The 21,341-nt window shown below is 35.7% G+C and overlaps 1 protein-coding gene and 1 non-coding gene across 2 annotated transcripts in view; both read left to right on the plus strand.

Moving 5' to 3' along the window:
- The first annotated feature begins 544 nt into the window (after positions 1-544).
- Positions 545-21,341, plus strand: part of SCFD1 (sec1 family domain containing 1) — a 98,382-nt gene continuing 77,585 nt past the window's right edge. Inside the window, exons 1-6 of the mRNA XM_045802627.2 lie at positions 545-651; positions 5,807-5,877; positions 8,200-8,288; positions 10,994-11,084; positions 15,834-15,956; positions 17,292-17,379. Of these exons, the coding sequence (XP_045658583.1) occupies positions 594-651; positions 5,807-5,877; positions 8,200-8,288; positions 10,994-11,084; positions 15,834-15,956; positions 17,292-17,379 (520 nt within the window). The 5' untranslated portion in view covers positions 545-593. The remainder of the gene's footprint in view (positions 652-5,806; positions 5,878-8,199; positions 8,289-10,993; positions 11,085-15,833; positions 15,957-17,291; positions 17,380-21,341) is intronic.
- On the plus strand, positions 19,357-19,460 carry LOC123795820 (U6 spliceosomal RNA). The gene has a single exon (XR_006780605.1). It is a non-coding gene; the product is annotated as a U6 spliceosomal RNA (small nuclear RNA).

A 21,341-nucleotide genomic window follows, 5' to 3' on the forward strand; every position in this document is an offset into this window, starting at 1 on the left:
AATTTGCCATTTCGTACCTTCCTAGCGTCTGTGTTCATGTAGGCAAAACAACACCATAAAACTAGATCATTTTGCCTAACATGAGATTGAGAAATCTGCCAGATTAGAGCAGTGCTCCAAAACTGTTTCCCTGAAAAAGGGGACAAAGGGGAGACCTCTGCTGCACTTGGAAACAGAGAAAGGAGCTAGCATTTAAACGCCTACTTTGTTCCTGGAGCTTCATTTACTCTTGTCCAGTGATCCTTAAACCCCTAGAGCATTCTCCACATTTAAGAGATCTGAAAACGACCAATTTAGTATTTAATCACTAACAACCACGCTCCTCCCTAAAAGTTCAATTTAAAGCAGCTAGCATTTGAGAAGCTGTGGCTTGATTAGGTAGGATAAAAATGCCTACTAAGTCACAGCTGAAAAGTAAACACTACCGGGCGATCAGGTATTATCTCCCCGGGTCTCCCAGTTCCGAGGAAAGATGAAGGAGGCGGGATCCAGCCCCCAAGATCCTCCTTCGGCCCCGCCCCTTAGGGCTTTGCTTCCGGGGCAGTCGGGGCGGCCACGTAATCCTCTGGTTGTGCTTGCCAACCGTGCGGTGGATGGTGGGAGTCAAGATGGCGGCCGCTGCAGCAGCCAGTATTCGAGAGAGACAAACCGGTACGATTTATTCTCTTCTCCCTGCGGTTTTACGCCTGCGGTGGAGATATCCTCTTCCTCTGCTAGTCGCTCTCCCTCGGTCGGGGTGCGTGCAGTTCAGAGACGGCCCCCCCAGCGGCTCAGTTCCAGTTCCTAGAGCATTGAGAGCCCCTCCCCTTTTGAGTTTTTAGGGAAGATGCCAATAGCTTGAGAACTCGGCCCCTCATACGTGGTTCAGGAGAAGGGGCTTCAGGGTGGGTAGTTTGCTACGACTCTGGTCTTGTCCCTTTTCTACGGGGCTTCATAAGGGTATCACAAGAAGATCTGGCAGCTGGCATTTCCCCCCCTCTCTTGCCACCTTTGAAGTCTCTGGGTTTGTTTCTGTGCATGGTTCAGTTCTCTGCTAGTTTTAATGTTGAAGGAGTTTCGTTTTTGGTACCTCCTCCACAGTTACAACATTTAGGTATTCTTTCAGAGCAGCTTACGTTCTGCTATTTCTCTCCTTTGGACCAGTTTTTTGGGGGAACCTGAAGAGAAATGCCTAGTGATAAAGATTTCCATCTTTAGCTTGCCGGCATGGAATTGAAGAATGACAAAAAGCAAATGAATTAGTAGCTTTGTCATTTTAACCGTTTGACAGATTAGTATTTTAAAACTATTAGTTTCATACTCGATAGAGCAGTTATATAGCTTCCATTTGTACAGTGAAATCTTTTTTTGAAAGGTACATATTCCCTTGAGCTTCGATATTTTTTCCATCTTACTGTTTTTCCTTATTTTTTGTAAACTGATAAACATGGTTTATACCTGTTAGCTACAAACTAATTGTTTATGCCTGTTGGTTAATTGCCCTGAAAGTTGGCAAGCTGTTAATTCTGAGGAGCTAATAGAATCAAACCATCAAGAATATGCATATTTGGAAATTTTGTCCCTTGTAATTATGTTCTTTTGCATGTTAATTTGAAATGAAAAATAAATGGTTATAATTAATATGGCTTACAGAAGGAATATTGGTTGTGCTTGATTCCTTCCTTTAGAATTCAAAGAAAAAATTGATAGATTTTAATCTAGTAATGACACAGAGTGCATATGGAATTGTATTCTGCTTTTCCCATTAGATAATTTAGTATAAGCTGTCAGATGAAGTTAGTCATAATTTAAATAAGTAAGATTTGGGGAATACTTGCCATACATTTTATCTGTAAGCAAATAGAAGCCCCACTTGTCTTTGCAGTATAGTTCTGACAGCTTAATGAAGCTCAATGAATTAGGTCGTACTACATATTAAAATACAACAACATATCAAGGAAGACTTAACCAATACAAAGGAGCTTTTCGAAAAATGAAATTTGTATGGTTGTAATTTTGATTTCTATGGAAATAAACATTATAGTGAGATTTCACCTTATAACTAGAGAGGTTATGTCACATTAATCATTTATCAAATTACTACTCTAGTTGAGTTCTGTCTTATTTTCAGAGAAAGGTAAAACCCTATATATGTGCTATAGTAGCGGAAGTAAACATTTCCCTGATGACTATTGAAAATGTTTTGGGAAGTAAATCAAAATCAATTCTCAGATATTCTAGGTACAGGACACTATGAGACAGAGGAATTTGCAGTCTATTTGGGATAATAGCTGATATTGAGCATTTAGTATTGCTAGGCACTGTTTTAAGCGATTTTACATGTATTATTGTTTCCATTTTGTAGATGAGGAAACTGAGGTATAGAGAGGGTAACTAACATGCCTGTTTTTTGCTTTGCCTGCTTGAAGAATATTTATCTTTTAAACGTCACCTCAAAAGTCATCTCGCTTGTGAAAGTTTCCTGGAACAGTCCCCTCTTTATTCTTACCTTTAGTACAACAGGCAGAATCCTGTGTTACCGTAGCTTTTCATGCATGCCTCTTCATTGAGGGTTCTTGCTCAACATCCCCACTTCTCAACATTGGAGAGCCACAAATCAACTGCTTTCTCTCTTGCAGTAATCTCTGTAGCGTCTTGGCTTTAGGTACTATGTATATGCTAATGATCTCCAAATTTATATCTCTGTCCTAGACCTTTCCTCTGAACTTTGTCTACCCATATCAGTTAATGGCAACTCTGTCCGTGTTGCTTAGGTCAAAATGTCAATTCCGTCCTTGTAGTTAGTTGCTCAGGTCAAAAGCCTTTAAGGATTCTTGACTTCTGTTTTTCATATCCCATATCAGATCTGTGAGTAAATCTTATCAGTTCTACTCTGAAAATATATCCATAATCTGATTATTGTCATTGCTATCACTGCAGGTCCAAAACGCCATGAATTTTTGCAGCAACCTCTTATTTAGTCTCCTTGCTTTTATATTCTTGTTCCTCTTCATTTTTCTTCATACAGCACCAAAGTGATCTTGTCACATATTTGCGCAGAACTCTTCAACAGCTTCCCGTTTCAATCATAGTAAAAGCCAGAATAATCTTACAGTGGTCTACAAGGGCCTATATAATCCGTTCCCCACTTAACTTTCTGACCTCACTCCCTGTTACTCTCCTCTTTCCTTGAATGCACCAGAATGCTCCCACTATAGAGCCTTTTTATTTGTTACCTCTTTCTGGACTATGCTTTCAGAGAGAACTGGGTGTCTCCGTCCTTCACCTCCTTTAGACCTTTACTCAAGTGTTACCTTCTCGGGAGGCCTTTCTTGGCTACTCTATTTAAAATTACACTGCAACTCTCTCTTCCCTCTTTCCTTTGTTTTTCTCCGTAGCATTTATCATGATCTCACATGCTACATGTTTAACTTACTTTGTTGTCTTTTGCTCCAAACTAAAATGAAAGCTTATTGAGGATAGGTCATTTTTTTTTCAATCTGTTGTTTAGTGCCAACAGCTGGAATAGTGTCCAGCAACAATCACTAAACATTTGCTGAATGAATAGTAAGTACAGTTGAATATATAACGAATGAGTGAAGAAAACATTCCAGGTAAGGGTGAAACTACAATAACCAAGCCTAGAACTGTGGATGGTATATTTAGGGTAGTAAGGAAAATTAGTTTGCTATTTCAGTTAAAAGCAATGATTTAAGCCTTTAGGGAGTTACTCTGACGAAAGTAATTATATTCTTACACATTCTTTAAACACAGACCTTGTACTTTATTAACAAATCCACTCTGTCAAAATCTCTGTTAACAAGTTAGTCAAGTGTCAGAGTTGAGAAAACTTAACCTAGATGGGACTGAGAAGGCAAATGTGGGAATATCTGCTGTGAAACACCTTTTTCAGTAAGGTAAGGCCTAGCTCTAGAGAACTCTATACACCTGGGACTCACATGCAGCCCAGGCTGTGGTTTTTCCTAGTTGCCCTGGGTCAAGAATGTGAACAGCTGTTCCCAGAAACAAGATTTTCTCTTTGTTAGGCCATGGGTGCCAGGGTGGTGATGTCTGTATTACCTGGAAGTGGGAGGAAAACTCATTAAAGCTCAATGGGAGAGTTAATTCTGCAGCACCCTGTATGCCTTCTATGTTATTTCAGTTTTAAGTACCAAAGTGGTTTCTTTGTGTGTTTGTGTTTTTTTATATAATAACATCTGTAAGCTTTTGAAGCAGCTGTGAATTATTGGCAGTGTGTATTATTGGCTAGGCATTAGCTGCTAACATTTTACCATAAAGTCATGTCTGTATGTATACTGATATTACTTTACCTACCTAAAGAAATAAGCATTTAATAGAAGTTCTTCTAGTGAATGAATCAATCTATAAATTGATAACACTGGTGATTTGAATATTACATGATAAATTATATATACTATATATACTGTACAGTATGTAGTATTACATATTATATAGGTAGGAGTTGACTTGTAGATTATTTTGCATTACTTAATAAAGCCCAATGCAAATGCTTTTAAAAATCAGCCAAGTTGATTTCAGGGCTGACAAATCTTAAAAATTAAATTACCTAACTAATACCCTTCCTTGAATATTGGCATTCTCAACCTCACATAGAAGTATAGTGAGATTTTTATTTTCCTTAGAAAATGTTTCTGAGTCTGCTATCACACATGAAGATGAGCAATAAAAACCTCAAAGTACAATAACATATAGAGCATAACTGCTTTGATTTTAGAAATTATATATTTTCTTAGCAGCAGTTATCTACCATATCTATGTGAAAGTCTCACTTTTTCCATGGAGCATATATTAAACAACACAACTTTTCAGTGAATCTAATGAGATAAGTTGGTCATAAAGTGTACTGCAAGATAACTACAACATAGACCTACTGTATGAGGGTTTTGTATATGAACCACTTAAATATATCATACATAATTTTTGTTTTTCATGTGATCCTGATCTATGCTTTCAGCCCAACAGTAGACAACAGCTTATTGAGACCACTGCACATTTGCAGTTGATAAAATTTTTTGCCTCTGTATAAAATGTAGTGTGGGGAAATATCTGTTCATGTCTTCTGCCCATTTTTTAACTGGATTATTTGTTTTTTGGTTGTTGAGTTGTATAAGTTCTTCATATATTTTAGATGCTAACCCTTTATCATTGGCAACAACATGGATGGAGTTAGTATAATGCTAAGTGAAATAAGTCAGAGAAAGATAAACACCATATGATTTCACTCATATGTAGAATTTAAGAAACAAAACAAGCAAAGGAAAAAGAAGAGAGACAAACCAGGAAGCAGACTCTTAACTATAGAGAACAAACTAATGGTTATCAGAGGGGAGGTGGGGGTGGGTGGGTAAAATAGGTGATGAGGATTAGAGTACACTGACCATGATGAGCACTGAGTAATGTATAGAATTGTTGAATTACTATATTGTACACCTGCAACTAATATAACACTATATGTTAACTATACTGGAATTAAAATAAAATTTTTAAAGACTTAGAAAAAATGTAGTGTGGGATTATCATGAGGAATGAGAAAGGCTTCTTCCAGAACATTTTTCACATTTTCATCTGGTGACAGAAAAATCTCCCAAACACTTGCCAGTTAGCTGTTGATGAAATGGTCTTACAAAGTCTTATCCTGCTTCTGCATATCCAGTCATTTGATTAATCATTTTTACTAGAATGATTTGTGCATTTTGTTTTGAGGTGGTAAGTAATAAATGTGGGGGGCGTGGATTGAAATCCTGAAAAATAATGATAATATATAATAAGACCTTTTCATTTCCAGTGGCTTTGAAGCGTATGTTGAATTTCAATGTGCCTCATGTTAAAAATAGCACTGGAGAACCAGTATGGAAGGTAAGAGACCTTATTTTAATGGGGACTGTTTCCTTTTTCTTGGCTCTTATTGGTGGTGATTGGAGGGAATTTCTTGTTAGTGCTGAACAGTAGCACATTTTAGTTGTAATGGATGAATAGTTTATTTAACATGGTTTTGTTTGTTTTGAGAGAGAGAGTGCGTGCACGTGTGAGCAGGTGGTAGGGGGTTGGTGGTAGGGCAGAGGGAGAGGGAGAGAGAGAATCTTAAGCACCCTCCACAGTCAGTGGGAGCCCAACATAGGGCTCTGTCTCACAACCCTGAGGTCATGACCTGAGTCGGATGCTCAACTGAGCTGAACCACTCAGGAGCCTCTTAATGTGAATCTTTTTAATAACACTTTATGGAGGGAGACAGGCAAGGATAGTAATATTCATCTAGGGAATCCAGCTGATCTCTTGGCCTCTAACTAGTAGGTCTTCACTCTGGTTGATGTTTTGTTCCTTAGCTTTGCAAATCCCGAATTTGGATCTTGCAAGCTTGTTCAAGGTTAGTCAGACTCAGGGAGACTGGTCTATTTTAACCAACTCATGAGAGAGTGATCTGTAATCTAGAATGCCAGTTTATTAGTTCATGATATATAAAACTGTCAGTGAAACTGTTAATTGGACTGGAAAGCAATCTGTAATTTTTTTCCTTTGAGAAATGCTGGAGAAACTTTAAAAATTCCTGTCCCTTGAGCTTCTTCATTCTAAACTTCCTACTTTCTTTCTTCAGAGAGGTTAGACAGCTGATTAGGTTTAAACTTAACTAGTTTATAGTCACTTTGTACTTCTTTTTTGCTAATAATTGAGAACAAGTCAACCTGATTACTATTATGGATGTTTCAAAAACTCTAATGAGTCCTTTAAGTCCTTTGGGTTAACTCTAAAGGTGGTTAAAGTCATCTATTTTGAATTCATAGGTTAAGCTTCAGAGTATCCCCTAATTTTTGCTTTCTTCATGTTTATTTGTGGGCATCCTCTTTTACCCCTTGCATAAGCAATGCTCATTTATTGTTTCTAAAGCCTGTATTAAGTTTTTGAATTAAATAGCTTGAAAATTTCTTAGGTACAGATTTGTGTCAAATTTTCTCCCTTCCCACTATGTCTATATCACAAGATTAATAATACAAATATACTGAGCTTTAAAGAGGGAAGATAATTTTGAGACATGAAACGTCCAACGTCTTATAACTAGAGCGGAAGAGTTTTGGCTTTTCCTTTTTTTTTTTTAAGATTTTATTTTATTTGTAAATTTTTTACATTTATTCATTTGAGGGAGAAAGAGAGAGAAGCAGAGAGAGCACAAGCAGGGGGAGAGGCAGAGGCAGAGGGAGAGGGAGAAGCAGACTCCCCACTGAGCTGGGAGCCCAACATGGGGCTCGATTTCATGACCTGAGCTGAAGGCAGATGCTTAACCATCTGAGCCACCCAGGTGCCCCTAAAGATTTAATTTTTAAGTAATCTCTACACCCAGTGTGAGGCTCAAACTCATGACCCTGAGATCAAGAGTAGCAAGTTCCTCCGAGTGAGCCAGCCAGATGCCCTGAGTTTTAGCTTTTCTAAAGGAAATGCTGGCATATAGGAAAAGCATTTTTTTATAACAGCATGTTTCATCCTCTCATTAGCGATTTCTTACTCCATAAAGAATTATTGAAGTAGTTATGAAAAAACACTAATTGAAGTTTCTCTTTTCTTTGCTTTAACTCTAAAACTGATTTTGAGTTAGAAGACTCAAGAGTTCTTACTACCCCCCCAAAGATGTCAGTTTTAATATTTTAGAATATGAAAAATGTATGTAACAAAATAAGGCTAGCAGGTACTCTTGAGGGACTTAATTTTTTAAATGAGTATCTTATTAACCTGAGATGCTTAAATTACCAGATTTTCTTTACACTTGTTACACATTAGTTTTGAGAGGGACTAATTTTTACTTCTTTCTTTTTAGAAAGGATATATGTGAACTCAGTGGGGAAGTGTATGTGAGTTTGCTGTATGTTCAAAGTCCTTTATTATTAGCTTAAGATGAATATTTTATGGTTTCTACCATGCTTTTTTATCCTAGAAAAAATGTTTTAGGAGAATAAATTTATGTTATATTAATCTATTTTAGCCTAAGTAATCATACTTTAAAAAATAGATTATGACATGAATGGACATTTTGGTAAAAGATGGAAAATATTAAGTTGAGGTAAGTAAAAGAATTCAGCATACATAATTTATTAAAATAAAATGTACCTCAACATTGTCTTAATATGAGTTCTTCATTGACTGTTCACTGATAATGATGTTTCAGAAATGCTTTTTTTTTTTTTTAACTAGGTGCTCATTTATGATAGATTTGGCCAAGATATCATCTCTCCACTGCTGTCTGTGAAAGAACTGAGAGACATGGGAATCACTCTGCATCTGTGAGTTCTGATGTATTTCTAATAATGACATTTGTTTTCAGATACATTGTGAAAGGATATATTTGGCCACCCTGAAATCAAATTATTAAGGGACCTTTATGGAGTAAATAATACTAGCTGCAGTACTTGTATAAAACTGTTTTTTTCTCTTATCTCCTTTTATCTGTTTACTTCTGAAGTTAAAAATAATTCTCAATCTGAGGCATTATAATTTCAGAATTTAAGTTTTCTCTCGTGTCTTTTTGTACAGGCTGGTTTATCCTCATGTGAAGGAAAAGAACTGGTTGTGTTAAGGTCTCTTCCATCTCTGAAAATTTTTTATTCCTTCAATTTCAATATACTTTTTAAAAGCAGAATATCTAAATTAGTTTATCATTAATATGAAAAATATAAGTTATCTATGAAATAATGACTATTAATCACCATAGGAACTATCTGTGTTGTCTTCTTAACTACTGACTGTATTTGATTATGTTACTTCTGGTGTGTTTGATAAATAAAACAAATTGCATTGCTTTGTAGACTTAGCTGAATAGAACATTTGGAGAAGGGCTGTATTCACGTATACATACTAATACTTTTATGTACTAAAGGAATCCAATTTTAAGGTACTCTAACCTATTTGCATTTTGTTCTACTTATGATGTTACAACCAATTCTCATTCTATCAGGTTATGATATATTGGATTGAAATGTGGTCTTACAGTGGGAATGTGGTTTTAAATTTCCAGTGAGTAACATATCAGAATGTGGTCAGATTCTTAAATTCTTCAATTTTATGTTGAGCATTTGTTTTAAATTAATAGAATATTGTATTGCATTAATTCTAAAATACATTTTTCACTTCTGCATTTCTGAAATTATGATCTGTCTTCTAGTTAATGCTATGTCATGGTTAAATTGGCAGCATTTTTCTGCCAATTTTAACAGAAATTATTTTAATAGTATGTTTTAAAATTGATAGCACCTTAGGTTTGATGAAATATGGAATATGGATTTTCCTTTCATTTTTATTCCAGACTTAAAAATTTGTTGTTGATAATGTGTTCATTCTTCTTACCTGAATATTTGGCTTGATGTCATCCTTGGAAATGGTGGTTTATTAATAAGCATTGGTTACTATTGCTGCCTTACAGATTAATCCCTTTATTTTACTAACAAAAAGATTAAAGTTTGTAGAGTTTAAGTGATTGTCCCATGACTATACAGCTAGTTAGTACAGTGTTCAGATTGCTTGACCATGAATTCTGTACTGTTTGTCTACTGAACCATAATGATTCAGTAACAGTGACTAACAGAGGTCAGCCTTTGTACTTCCTTAAGGGGTGACAAACTCGTCTGCCAGTTTGAGAATAATAGATTCTTTCTGCCCACCTGTTGCTGTTGTCACCAGAACATGAAATGATCATACAGCTACCCTTGTGAATTTCTGTGCACGGTGCCTCTTACTATTCTTCCCTATCTGCTGAAGAATACTTAGTCAGTTACTTTATATGCTGCAAGCTGGTTTAGGCTGATTTGTAGGAAATAATAGTTAGAAGTTTCCAGAAGATGAAATGGTGGTTATAGCCCTTTAGGCAGCTGGACAGCCAGCATAAGAAGATAACAAACAGTGGTTGCCCTAACAGTGTAATCTTTTCTGGTGTCAGTAGGAGCAGCCAAACAGATGGAAAGAAGTCATTAAATGCAGACACAATGGCAGCCTCTTTCACTCTCTTCCTTATAGAGAGGTGACTACAGTATCGTGTATAGAAGCACATATAGGAAGATTGTATATAGAAGATTCATAGAAGAATGATGAGAATATTGTACAAATAGCATGCTAGTCATATTTCCTGATAGAAGTATAGCAGAATCTTACAGTGAAGAATAAAGACATTTTGTGATTTGATATTGGGATATTTGAATCAAGATACTCCCTGAACTGTAAGAGAAAACTATCAAGTAACATAATCTATGAGATGCTTAGATGATCTCTTGTGCATTATCTTATGATGCAATAAATATAAAAAAATAGATTGTCTTAAAGTTTTAAGGAAGCGTATATCTTTCATTTAAAAATATATTTTATTTTATTAATTTTTTTAAATTTTGCATTATTTTTTTTTTTAAGATTTTTTATTTATTTATTTGACAGAGATAGAGACAGCCAGCGAGAGAGGGAACACAAGCAGGGGGAGTGGGAGAGGAAGAAGCAGGCTCATAGCGGAGGAGCCTGATGTGGGGCTCGATCCCGGAACGCCGGGATCACGCCCTGAGCTGAAGGCAGGCGCTTAACCGCTGTGCCACCCAGGCGCCCCAAATTTTGCATTATTTTTAAAGACTCCTCCAGCTTTCCGTTTACTCTCTTACAGAACTGCGCTTTCCTCCCACTCACCCTCCCCCAACCATATTTCTATGAAAACTGGAAATAAGATTGATATTGAATGTGCTTTAGTTCTTCTTCAGGAAGAATATTGGTATTAGAAATAAGGTGATTGTAATAGAAGAGATGAAGACTGACATTAGGATCTTACTAATAAATAATATTAGCACTGATATAAGGAGAAAGCTGGGTTAAATGATTAATTTTAGCAAGCGCTTTTAATATACTGGTCCATGTCCCTGAACTGGTTAATTCCTAGTTTGAGAAATACTGTTTTAAACTATATTTTTAGATAAGTGACTAAGAAAAGAGTGAATTTTATGTTCTTTATGTCTTTTAGGCTTTTGCACTCTGATCGAGATCCTATTCCAGATGTTCCTGCGGTGTACTTTGTAATGCCAACTGAAGAAAATATTGACAGAATGTGCCAGGTAATATGAGTTCTTAATTTCCTGACCCTTTAATATGGAAACAGGTTTTTTTCCAAAAAATTTCTTAGATTTCGGGATACCTGGATGGCTCAGTCGGTTAAGTGTCTGCCTTCGGCTCCAGTCATGATCCCAGAGTTCTGGGATCGAGTCCTGCATTGGGCTCCTTGCTTACCAGGGAGCCAGCTTCTCCCTTTGCTTACTTCTCCCTCTGCCTGCCACTCTCCCTGCTTGTGCGCTCTCTCCCTCTCTCTCTGAAAAGTAAATAAATAAAATCTTTTTTAAAAAAATTTCTTAGATAAAGATTGAAAATTTTTTGGCTGAAGAAGCATATTAAGATTTAGCCTGGCTTTAAAAACCAGAAAATCAGGAAAGCTAAGATTTCCCAGAAACGCCCAGAAGGCTCTCATTTATTTATGTTTCACTGGATAGAATTAACTTCAAAGGAAGTTGCAAAAGTTAATATTTAGATGAGTGTATTGTCCCCAAACAAAATCTGGATTCTTTTAGCAAGGAAGAGGGGAGAAATGGGTATTAGGTAAATAGCTAACAGTGTCTTCCACAAACTTACAAGCGTCTTATTACTGACTATTGAATCAAATTACTATAGTTGACCCTTGAACAACACAAGTTTTGAACTACACAGGTCCACTTCTAGGCAGGTTTTTTACAGTATAGCATTGTAAATGTATTTTCTCTCCCTTACGATTTTTTTTAGTCTTCTCTCTAGCTTACTTAATATATATAACATACAGTCTTTTCTCTAGCTTACTTAATATATATAACATACAAAATATGTCTTAATCAACTGTTTATGTTACAGTAAGGCTTCTTGGTTAACAGTAGACTATTAGTAGTTAATTTCTTGGGGAATCAGAAGTTACATGCGAATTTTCAACTATGCAAGGTATCAGTGCCCCAACCCCCGTGCTGTTCAAGGGTCAACTGTATTTAAATTGTTAACAAAGGTCACAGATTTTGTGTCCTATGTAGCTGATGATGCCCAGCTTTCTTTTTTATCCTGCATAAACCTGACTGTGCCATTTTTTAAAGAGATAGGATTTATCAGTCCCTTCCACTTCTTGGCTATTATGAATAATGTTACTATAAACATATTTGTACACATTTCTGTGTATATATGTGTTTTCATTTTTCTAATGTCAGTAAACACCTCTGGGTCAGATAACTATAGTTCTTTTTTAAGGCAGGAGACAAAATTTTATATAGAATATTACTTTAATTTTATTGTTTATGTAGTATTTGAAGGATACACAAATGTTTTTATGGATATGCATGTATATGGTTTACCTTTTGAGGAACTGCTAGACTGTTTTCCAAAGTGGTTGCCTCATTTTATATTCTTTCCAGCAGTATAGGAGGGTTCCAGTTTCTCCAGATCCTTGTCAGTGCTTTTTATTATCTGACTTTTTGATTATAGCCATCCTAAAGTGGCATCTCTTTGTGGTTTTGATTTGCATTTTCCTGGTGACTGATGATATTAAGCATCTTTTAATGTGCTTATTGGCCATTTATACATCTTTAGAGAGATGTCTGTTCAGATCCCTTGTCCACTGTTTCATTGGGTTGTTCTTTGAATGTTGAGTTGTTAGAGTACTTTCTGTATTTTGGATCCTAGACCCTTATCAAGTATATCATTTGCAAGTGTTTTCACCTATTCTGTGGGTTGTCTTTTCACTCTCGATGGTATCCTTTGGAGGACAAAAATTTTTAATTTTGATTTTAAACTTAGTTTTAAGTTGGTTTTTTCTTTAGTTGCTTGTGCTTTTGGTGTCGTATGTGAGAAACCATGGCCAAATTGTGTTTTCTCCAAAGATTTTTATGCTTTTGGCTCTTAGATTTAGATCTTTGATCGATTTTGAGTTAGTTTTTATAGACAGTATGAGCGAGGTGTCCAACTTCATTCTTTTGCATGTGGCTATCCGGTTGTCCCTGCATCATTTACTGAAGAGATTATTCTTTCTCCCATGAATGGTCTTGACAATTTTATTGAAAATTAATTAACAGTAGATACATTGTTTATTTCTGGACTCTCAGTTCTATTCCACTGATCTCTATGTCTACCCTATGCCAATACCACACTGTCTTTACTACTCTTGCTCTGTAGCAAGGTATGAAATTGGGAAATTGAGTCCTCCCAACTTCACACTTCATTTTCTAGATTGTTTTGGCTTTTCTAGGTCCCTTGAACTTTCATATTAATTTCAGGATTAAGTTGTGAATTTCATTGGAAGCTACCTGGAGCTTGCATCTGATAGGGATTGCATTGAATCTGTAGATGAAGTTCATATTTAAAATATTAAATTTTCTGGGGCGCCTGGGTGGCACAGCGGTTAAGCGTCTGCCTTCGGCTCAGGGCGTGATCCCGGCGTTACGGGATCGAGCCCCACATCAGGCTCCTCTGCTATGAGCCTGCTTCTTCCTCTCCCACTCCCCCTGCTTGTGTTCCCTCTCTCGCTGGCTGTCTCTATCTCTGTCAACTAAATAAATAAAATCTTTAAAAAAAAATAATAATAAAATAAAATATTAAATTTTCTGATCCATGAACATAAAATATCATTTCATTTATTTAGATCTTCTTTAATTTCTCTCAATAATATTTTGTGGTGTGCAAATAAAAATTTTTCACTTTGTTAAATATATTCGCTCATATTTTTTTAATGCTATTGTGAATGGAATTGTTTTCTTAATTCTGTTTTTAGGATTGCTCACTGCAAGTGTATAGATACACAGTTGACTTTTATATGTTGATCTTATATCCTGCAACCTCATTTATTTTCTGTGTCCTTTTGAAATGTCTCCATCATTCTTGGACCACTTCCTTTCTTTCAGGCACAATAAGATTGTTCAGTCTCATACTTTCTCTGTTCTAGCCCAAGATTCAGCCATTTGTCTAAGGGGCACTGGTTGTTTTTTTGTAGAGAATGGTGTTTAGAAATCAGCAACTGGGAATAAGGCGTACTCATTGCTACTAGGGTGTTTTGAGTTCTTAGGACATCTCAATGGACAGAACTAGGAAATATATGTATGTGTTATATGCACACTTTTATATGTGTATTTAACTGTAGAAATCTTCCTCATCTCTCTAGATAAAAAGACAGGTAATATCCAGAACTGTTTCATTTCAGAAATACAGGATTCATCCTGGTTTTTTCTTTTTCCCTTTACAAATCTGTAACTCCTTTTTCTGACAGTGAGAAACATGACTGCCAGTATATTTAACATACTTATTTTCTCATTCCCTTTAGTTCTCAATCCTTCATCCTTTAATCAGTCCCACAGCCTTTGTTAAACCACTGCCCTGCCTAGCAACCTTCCTCACACAGGCTCCAAATCCTCAGTTTTTCACCCTTAAAATTCTCTGATATCAGATGCATCTTAAAATTGATGGTGTGTTATAGAATTTTATTGGCAGCATTAATTCTTGCTTGGTGTTATATAACGGTGCCTCTTTCAATAGACAGCATCTTAGGTTTGAAAAAATACAGGCATACGTTGTTTTTTTGTGCTTCACAGGTACTGCACTTTTTAGAAATTGAAGGTTTGTAGCAACCCTGCATCAAGCAAGTCTATCAGTGCCATTTTTCTAACAGCATTTGCTCACTCCATGTTTCTGTGTCATATTTTGGTAATTATCACACTATTTCAAACTTTTTCTTTATTATATTTGTTATGGTGATCTGTGATCAGTAATAACTTGCTGAAAGCTTGGATGATGGTTAGCATTTTTTAGCAATAGAGTATTTTTTAATTAAGGTATGTACTTTTTTTTATTTCTTATTTATTTATTTTTTTTTTTTAAAGATTTTATTTATTTATTTGACAGAGAGAGAGAGATAGCCAGCGAGAGAGGGAACACAAGCAGGGGGAGTGGGAAAGGAAGAAGCAGGCTCCCAGCAGAGCAGGGAGCCCTATCTGGGAGCCCTATGCGGGGCTCGATCCCAGGACCCTGGGATCACTCCCTGAGCCGAAGGCAGACGCTTAATGGCTGAGCCACCCAGGTGCCCCTACGCTTTTTTTTAGACATAATGTTATTGCACACTTAATCGACTATGGTATAGTGTGAACATAATTTTCATAGGCACTGGGAAACCAAAAAATCATTTTGATTCTCTTTCTTACAATGTTTGCTTTATTGTGGTGGTTTGAAACAGAACTTGCAATATCTACAAGGTATGTCTGTATGGTTATTTAGATATCTATTTGCCTAGAGTTTAAAAACATAAGTAAATTTAAGAATTTACATAACTTTAAATTATACTACTTTTGGATGACTGAGAAGTAATAATTCTGGAATTGGTCATTGGAATTATGTCTGAACAGCAAAGGAAATATGTTTTATTATTACATGACCAGAGCAGTAGAAGATAGTGTCTGCAAAATATAATAAGCATTTTACTATATGAGAACCATTTCTGGATTATTTTTAAGAAAAATGCAGATACACTATTTCAAGCAGTTTTATGTGATATTGTAATTAAAATAGAATTTTATTGATAATATTATAAGTTCATTAATATATAGGTTCATTATATCTGGCAACCAGGTAACCAATACTTCTTCATGACTTCGTTCTTTTGGGATTTTTTTTTGCATTGTCATTTACGTAATCCATCTTTTAAATATATATATTATCCTCCAAAATCTTGCTCTTGTAGTTATCTAAAAGATTTTTTTATTTGTGGTCATCCTTTACGCTTGCCCATAAGAATGAAATATTCCTTCTATTTCTAGGATCTGCGAAATCAACTCTATGAATCATATTATTTAAATTTTATTTCTGCTATTTCAAGAAGTAAACTGGAAGATATTGCAAATGCAGCATTAGCTGCCAGTGCAGTAACGCAAGTAGCCAAGGTAAGAGATTTTGGTTGGCTAATGACATTTTGTTAATGTAAAATTTAGTATATTCTGAAACTTGTTAATTGACTCAGTGCCTAATTTACAGAGGACCAGATCAACCTAAGAAATATTTACTCATTACTTTTAGAAAGAGTTCTGATAATGCAAATTATCTACAATTTGAACTAGGCAAAGTAAACCAAACTAAAGGTACCTATTATTCAGTGAATTTGAAATATAAAAATAAAATGCTGAATCATTCTTTGTTTTAGCCTAGGATTTGTTTAATCTTTTTAGCTCAACTTAGAAATAGTTTGACATTTGTGTTGTTATAAATTATACTAAAAATATGTTAACATTATTTTATTTATAATCACTGTAGTCACCATACTATCTTCAGATCTTAGGAGAGAGGATCCAAAGAAGTTATATTGCATATTATAAGAAAGAAGGAACTTAGGACAGGCTGACAGTTCTGCATCACAGTTACTTTTTAGATATGTTCAGCTTAGTTATAAATCTGTAAATTTATTCTTGGTTATAGCCCTCCTGTGCCCTGTACTTCTTGAATTCGGACAAGACATGAAATTCTAGGGAATGATATAGGGCAAGTAAAAGATTAAACAGCTGTGTATTTACTTCCTATTTTTTCCCACTGATTAGATTGAGATGGTCTATTACTACTTCTGATTAGTTTTTGACGCCTGTATCTTAATGTTCTTCTTTTCAAAGTTTATCATTAATTTTACATGAAATAATAGAAATAGTTCTCAATTTGTTTAATTAAATTTAATGTATTTCAAAGAGTTTATTTTTCACCTGATCTGCACTTCTAAAGAACTAGTATAACTTTTTTCCCCACTTACAAGTGTTCATGGTGGAAAAATAGTTACTATGACTTTCTTAGGAAAATGTGATTAAAATGAATGTAAAGCTTGTGATTTTTTTTCTTCAAAACTGATATAAATTCCCATCCCAAATTTTTACATCTTCTTAAATTTTGTTTTCTGAAAATATTACTCCCTTCCTTGATAATTTATTGCCCAAAGCCTTGTTTATATTCCTTTGTGATACTTACTCCTCATTCTTACCCAATGATGCAGCCTGCTACATAGTATAATTTTTAGTTATTGAATATAGTTATAATTTTTTCCATTTTTACCATCGGTTGATTAAATCAAACTAAATGTGCTTTCAGTGTTGTAAAATTGGGGTGCCTGACTGACTCATTAGGTAGAGCATGTGACTCTTGAACTCAGGGTCATAAGTTCAGACCCTACACTGGGCATGAACTCTACTTAAAAATATATATTGTAAAATTGATTTGTAAACCTTTTCTTTTATTTCTAGGTTTTTGATCAGTATCTCAATTTTATTACTTTGGAAGATGATATGTTTGTGTTATGTAACCAAAATAAGGAACTTGTTTCATATCGTGGTATGTAAAAACAGGAATATTATAATTCGTTGTTAACAAAATGAGTGATGTACTGTAAACAAAAATAGCATATTTAGTACAATCAAAAGCCAGCTTGGGGCACCTGGGTGGCCCAGTCGGTTGGGCGTCTGCCTTCAGCTCTGGTCATGATCCCAGGGTCATAGGATCAAGCCCCATGTTGGGCTCTCTGCTCAGTGGGAGCCTGCTTCTCCCTCTCCCTGCTGCTCCCCCTGCTTGCACTCTCTCTCTGTCAAATAAATAAATACAATCTTAAAAAAAAAAAAAAAAGCCAGCTTTTTTACAGCAATAGAACTCTAAAAGATTTTTTAAAGCACACAAAGTCTCAGACTGAATTCTGTCACTTATAAGCAACATGTAATAAAGGTATTTTGTAAGCTCAATAAAGTACCAATTCTCTGACCTTTTAGGTACCACATAGCAGCTTGCATGAATGGTTCATTCGTGGCAAGTAAGATACTATTTTGGTAGAGGATTCAGTGAATCTTCTACTTTGACTCTTGGACAAGACCAACTTACACTGCTTCTCTGTGCTTTAGTTTCCTCATCTGTGAAGTGGGGATAATAATACTAACTACCCCACAGAATTTTTGTGGAAATTAAATGAATTAGTATGTAAAATGCCTAGAAAAGTTTCTGGCACATAATAAGGACCCAGAAAAGGTTGGCTAATACTGCTATTTGTCAAGGAGTCAACAGCTATTATAGCACTATTATGGAATGAAGTATAGGTGCCTTTCTCAAATACAGGTTGTTAGACACCCTTGATTCTTATACCCTGTTCATGCACTAGTGGATTGAATATTGGTATTGGATTGAATGCTATCTAACCACGTCTGGAGTTTGTATTCAAAATTTTGGTAAACTGACCATTCCTGGATATAGATTAAAACTAATAGACACACATGTGTGCGTGCACACACACACACACACACACACACGCACATACCACCCAAAACCCATTTTATTATCAATGTTCTTTTTTTTGTTTTGTTTTGTTTTTGTTTTGCAAAACACTTTTTTTTGTCCCTCAATCTTTTCAAGTGTACAATACAGTATTGTTGACTCTAGGTACAGTGTTGTATAGCAGATCTCTAAAAGTTACTCATCTTGCTTAACTGAAACATTATGTCCACTGATTATGTCAGATATTTTTTTTTTAAGATTTTATTTATTTATTTGACAGACAGCCAGCGAGAGAGGGAACACAAGCAGGGGGAGTGGGAGAGTAAGAAGCAGGCCCCCAGCGGAGGAGCCCGATGCGGGACTCGATCCCAGGACCCCGGGATCATGCCCTGAGCCGAAGGCAGACGCTTAATGACTGAGCCCATGTCAGACATTTTAAAGAAAAACACAGAATGTAGTAGATATGATTAGCCAGTTCATTGAAATAATCATTAATTTGCTTCTTAAGGATTGAGATGTTTGGGGCTGACTAGAATTTCATTGGTTCCTAAGTGGAGAGTATGGCCCTCTAAGGGAGGCATTTGGAAATGTGTCAGGGTGTTTTTGATTGTCATGTTAAATTGGGTGGCTACTAGCATTCAATGAGCAGGAACTAAGGATGCTAGATGTTCTGCAGTGTGTAAACTATGCTCCTAACAGAAAATTGTTCTGCCCAAAATGCCAGTGGTACTCTATTATGAAATTACTGGACCAGATGTTAAGCTCCCTGAGTGAAGGGAACATCAGTTTTTTATTTTCTTGAGCTCCGTAGCATGCTGTCTTTTAGAAATTAAACAGCATCCCTAAAGGGTATAAGTGTTTGCTGAATTGCCCGTGTCAGATTTTTGACAGTAGTTGTTATTTACGGAAGTCTGTTTACAATTAATTGAGTTTTAATTAATTAGCTACTTAAGTATTTAAGTTACATGTTTAAAACCTAGTTTTCTTTAAGTCTTTAAGCTAAACTTATAAATTGTAATTTATAAATAGGGTTGTATAAAAACAAAGCACCTTGTGCTCAGTTCAGCAGCACATAGACTCAAATTAGAACCATACAGATACTAGCATGGCCCCAGTGCAAGGATGACATGGAAATTCATGAAGTGTTCCATAAAAACTACAACAATAACAACAGCAAAAAACAAACAAGCACCTTAATTGTTTCTTTGATCAATTAACTCAGATTGAACAGACTAGATTATAGTCAGCCCCAAATAACAAGCTTAGTCAGCAAACTTGGTTTGCTGAATTCCCTTAAACAGTTTAAATTGCATTTGTGAATTCAGTGTTTTCATTTTTAAGTACTTTAAATATGAGACGAGACAAATTTATAAATCTAATAAGCAAAATCTGCCCAAATATTTAAATAATTTTTAAAAATAATTAATAGTGAGTCTAAATTCATTACACTTTCAATTACTTATAAATATAATTAATTTTGTTATACCTCTCAAAGAATCACAAGTCTGAAATTATTAAGTTTAAAGTATAAGTTTAATTTATTAATTTTATTTACTTAAAAAATTTTTTTATAGTAATTTTTTATTATGTTATGTTAGTCACCATACAATACATCCTTAGTTTTTGATGTAATGTTCCATGATTCATTATTTGCATATAACACCCAGTGCACCATGCAATACGTGCCCTCCTTAATACCCATCACCGGCCTATCCCAGTCCCCCACCCCCCTCCTCTCTGAAGCCCTCATTTGTTTCCCAGAGTCCATAGTCTCTCAGGCTTCATTCCCCCTTCTGTTTACCCCTTCATTCTTCCCTTCCTTCTCCTACCGATCTTCCTGCTATTTCTTAAGTTCCATAAATGAATGAAACCATATGATAATTGTTTTTCTCTGCTTGACTTATTTCACTTAGCATTATCTCCTCCAGTCCCGTCCATGTTGCTGCAAATGTTGGGTAATTGTTCTTTCTGATGGCTGAGTAATACTCCATTGTATATATGGACTACATCTTCTTAATCCAGTCATCTGTTGAAGGGCATCTCGGCTCCTTCCACAATTTAGCTATTGTGGACAATGATGCTATGAACATTGGGGTGCATATGGCCCTTCTCTTCACTACGTCTGTATCTTTGGGTTAAATACCCAGTAGTGCAATTGCTGGATCATAGGGTAGCTCAATTTTTAACTTTTTAAGGGACCTCCACACTCTTTTCCAAAGTGGCTGTACCAACTTGCATTCCCATCAACAATGTAGGAGGGCTCCCCTTTCTCCACATCCTCTCCAACATTTTGTTGTTTCCTGCCTTGTCAATTTTTGCCATTCTAACTGGCGTAAGGTGGTATCTCAATGTGGTTTTGATTTGAATTTCCCTGATGGCTAATGATTTTGAACATTTTTTCATGTGTCTGTTAGCCATTTGTATGTCATCATTGGAAAAGTGTTCGTATCTTCTGCCCATTTTTTGATTTGATTATTTGTTTCTTGTGTTTTGAGTTTGAGAAGTTCTTTGTAGATCTTGCATACCAGTCTTTTATCTGTAGTGTCATTTGCAAATGTATTCTCCCATTTCGTGGGCTGCTTCATAGTTTTTTTTACTTTCTTTGGCTGTACAGAAGCTTTTTATCTTGATGAAGTCCCACAAGTTCATTTTTTCTTTTGTTTCTCTTGCCTTTGGAGATGTGTCATGAAAAAAGTTGCTGTGGCTGATGTCAAAGAGGTTGCTGCCTATGTTCTCCTCTATGATTTTGATGGATTCCTGTCTCACATCGAGGTCTTTCATCCATTTGGAGTTTATCTTTGTGTATGGTGTGAGAGAGTGGTCAAGTTTCATTCTTTTGCATGTAGCTGTCCAATTTTCCCAGCACCATTTATTGAAGAGACTGTCTTTTTTCCACCAGATGTTTTTTCCTGCTTTGTCAAAGATTAGTTGCCCAAAGAGCCGAGGGTCCATTTCTGGGTTCTCTATTCTGTTCCATTGGTCTATGTGTCTGTTTTTGTGCCAGTGCCATGCTGTCTTTGTGATCACACCTTTGTAGT

Source organism: Ursus americanus, chromosome 35, assembly GCF_024610735.1.
Source record: "Ursus americanus isolate L20-20 chromosome 35, mUrsAme1.1.p, whole genome shotgun sequence".
NCBI classification, from domain to species: domain Eukaryota; kingdom Metazoa; phylum Chordata; class Mammalia; order Carnivora; family Ursidae; genus Ursus; species Ursus americanus.